Source organism: Otolemur garnettii, unplaced genomic scaffold (assembly GCF_000181295.1).
Source record: "Otolemur garnettii isolate 467f Iridium unplaced genomic scaffold, OtoGar3 scaffold00087, whole genome shotgun sequence".
NCBI lineage: Eukaryota > Metazoa > Chordata > Mammalia > Primates > Galagidae > Otolemur > Otolemur garnettii.
In genome coordinates this window covers 6,321,924-6,325,300 of record NW_003852482.1, presented here as the reverse complement: position 1 = coordinate 6,325,300, position 3,377 = coordinate 6,321,924, and the positions used below count along the sequence as shown (strand labels likewise).

Here is a 3,377-nt window from a genome sequence, read left to right as displayed (position 1 = left end):
GACTACAGGCACCCACCACAATGCCTGGCTATTTTTTGGTTGCAGTTGTCATTGTTGCTTAGCAGGCCCGGGCCAGGTTTGAACTCACCATCTTAGTTATATGTGGCCAGCACCCTGCTGACTGAGCGACAGGTGCCGCCCTATTTCATGTCTTATTTTAGAAATAATTTTCTATTCCAAGGTCAGAAAGATACTTTTCCCATGTTTCCTTAAAAGGTTTATTATTTTACTTTCATTTAAATTCTGTAGTCTATCATCTCACTTTAATGGTTTAATATCAAGAAAATTGTATGTCAGTTTTTCATCTAATTATCTGAGTGCCCTGAGAACAGGAGTCATGTTCTCCATGTCCCCTTAGCTAATGCCTCTCCCACCCTAATATGCACCTGTACTGGACACATAGTAAAGACCCAGGTCACAGTTCATGTTTGTGGCATAATGTATGTTTGTGAAATAAATGTTTGCTGTTAGAGGGGTGCAGTGTTGTTTCTTTTTCTTTTTTTTCCTTTCTTTCTTTTTTCATTTTTGATGGAATCTCCCTCTGTCACCCAGCTGGAGTGCAGTGGCACAGTCATAACTTAGTGCAACCTCAAATTTCTGGGCTCAAGCAGTCCTCCCACCTTAGCCTCCTGAGTAGCTGGTACTATAGGCATATGCCATCATACCTGGCTAACTTTGAAAAAAGTATTAGTCAGGCATGGTGGCTGACACCTGTAATCCTGGCAGTCTGGGAGACCAAGGTGGGAGGATTGCTTGAGAATAGGAGCTCAAGAACAGCATGAATAAGAACTACAAAAAATAGATTAGCTGGGCATAGTGTTGGGAGCCTGCCATCCTAGCTGCTACAGAAGCTGAGGCAAGAGGATCACTTGAGGCCAGGAGTTACAGGTTGCAATGAACTACCATGACATCACTGTACTCTAGGTGGGATGACAGAATGAGACTCTGTCTCAAAAGACAGTGGCCTCAATGTTGCTCAGGCTGGTCTTGAACTCCTTGCTTCAAGTGATCTCCCACCTCAACCACCCAAAGCATTAGAATTACAAGCGTGAGTCACTGTGCCTGACCAGTGTTTGCTGTTTTAGTGAATGCTGATACAATCAATCTAAGACTTCTCTAATGTTAGTTGTTGTAGTAAATATTCTAAAGGCACCTCAAAAATAAATAAATAAATGGCACCTCGAATGATAACATCTCTAAAACAGAACTTTGATTTTTGTCTCCCCAGAAACTTTTCCTTCTCTAGCGTTCCCATCTCAGGCAGTAGCACAGACAAACGAGGTGTCGCACAACCCCCAGCCCAGAAGCATCCTCGATTCCTCTCTTTCCTATAGCAGCACCTGCCTCAAGTCCAGGCTAGCAGACGGTCTTGTTACTTCCACCCTTTGCTGTCATGAGCTCTTAGTTCTGTCCCTCTGCTGGTGTCCCGTGTTAAGCCATTGACCTCCTGACTGTTTTTATTGCCTTCTCCACTCTAGGTAGCAGCAAGAGGGCTCTCTTTTTAAAATCATAAATCAAATCATCATTTAAACTCCCCTCAAACACCAGTAGTAGCTTTCTAACACACCTAGAATAGAATTCAAACCCCTTGGTGTGGCCTTGCACCACCTGCCCCTACGTGCCTCCTGATCCCATCTTACCCCTCCGGGGCCCACCCTGACATCATGGAGCCTGCACTTACTTTTTCTTTGCTTCAGACACACCAAGCCTCTCCTGCCTCAGGGTTTGCACTTGCCCTTCTTGCCGCCTCGGAGGTGCTTCTTCTCTAGCTTCCTTCCTCCCTTACTGCGATCTTTGTTCAAATGGCAGACCTCAGTGAGGTGGGCTTTCTTAGCCAACTCATCTGAAATAATGCCCCCTTTTATACTCCTGATGTTTTCCTTTTTATTCACCTGTTGAAATTATTTGATGTGTTTACTTTTCATTATTTGTCTTGTCTCAGTAGAACGTAAGTATGGTATCTGGTTCACCTCTGTCTCTGCTGTCTAGAATATGCCTTATACAAAGTACAGACCCAGTAAATATGGGTTCAAAAGAATGACGGAACAATATGATACAAAGAGTGTCACTCTCTGCGATAGGCACTGATGTGATTGCTCTTAGAAGCCATAACTTATAGGACACATTTTTAAACCCTTTCACTTCTATTTCAGGTGAAGTCACTTCAGCCTCCTGTTACAGAAAAGCAGGGAAATCAGTGGAAAGATTCAGATCCTGTGATGGCTGGAATTGGGGAGGAGGTAAATTTTGTTTCCTAAGGATTTTTTCCAGAGATAGTTCTGATAGTGAGATTTGTATGGCTTTCAGTACAGACTCCCAACATGACTAGTTTATTCTAGCATTGAAGCTTGGCCCGTCCCAGGAGTCTGAGTTGTTAGTAAGCACAGTAGCAGTGACTTTACTCTGTGTCATTCAGCCTAAGTAGTTCCTCACTTGTGGCTTCTACAGATTGCACATTTTCAGAAGGAGTTGGAAGAACTGAAGGCCCGAACTTCTAAAGCCTGTTTCCAAGTGGGCACTTCTGAGGAGATGAAGATGTTGCGAACGGAATCAGACGACTTGCACACCTTCCTTTTGGAGATCAAAGAGACCACAGAGGTTTGTGTGGATGGATATTTTTTTTCTGGATTAAATTGCATTTTTAGAAATTGTTCTAGTAGTCCATGGGTATATATATTATACTCTATCTCTTCAAATGTGTGTGTGTGTATTGTTTTAATGTGGCTAAGTAGTTTACCTAGACATACCTGAATTCAGACCCTATCTTCAGCACTTGGTAATGAATATGTGACTTTGGGCAAGTTAATCTTGCTACTGTGTTTCAATTTTGCCATCTGTAAGATGGAATAATATTTTTTATCCCTTTGATACATATTAGGAATTTTGTAAAGTTTATTATACTTGTTACTTTAAGTATACTTGAAAACTTAATATCTTCAGTAAGTGTTAGGTGAAAAAAGAAAACAGGATATTTTAGAGCATATACAGTATAAAAATATTAAACATTTGTTGTTAATAGTGTTATTGATTATTACTTTTATTATTACTAAGTGCTGGGCTCTGTGCTAAATTCTTCACCTATATTTTCTCCCTAAATCCTTGTAACTTCCCTGTGTTGTATGTCCTAGTATTCTCTCAGTTTTGTAAGTCTGGAAACTGAGGCTTTGGAAGGTTAAATACTTTGTTGAAAGTTACCCATGTAGTGACTGGTAGTGCCAGGATCCCATTTCGACTGTCTGACTTCATGGTTTTAGTCTTTTTTTTTTTTTTCTTTTTTTTTGAGACAGAGCCTGAAGCTGTCCCCCTGGGTAGAGTGCTGTGGCATCACAGCTCACAGCAACCTCCAACTCCTGGGCTCAAGCGAGTCTCCTGCCTCC

The 3,377-nt window shown here is 41.6% G+C and overlaps 1 protein-coding gene across 2 annotated transcripts in view; it reads left to right on the top strand.

Annotated features, from left to right (window-relative positions):
• NUP214 (nucleoporin 214) overlaps nt 1–3,377 on the top strand; it is a 107,655-nt gene that overhangs the window by 25,079 nt on the left and 79,199 nt on the right. For both annotated transcript variants that reach the window (XM_023516115.1, XM_023516114.1), the window contains exons 10-11: nt 2,154–2,240; nt 2,449–2,598. In XM_023516115.1, the coding sequence (XP_023371883.1) occupies nt 2,154–2,240; nt 2,449–2,598 (237 nt within the window). The remainder of the gene's footprint in view (nt 1–2,153; nt 2,241–2,448; nt 2,599–3,377) is intronic.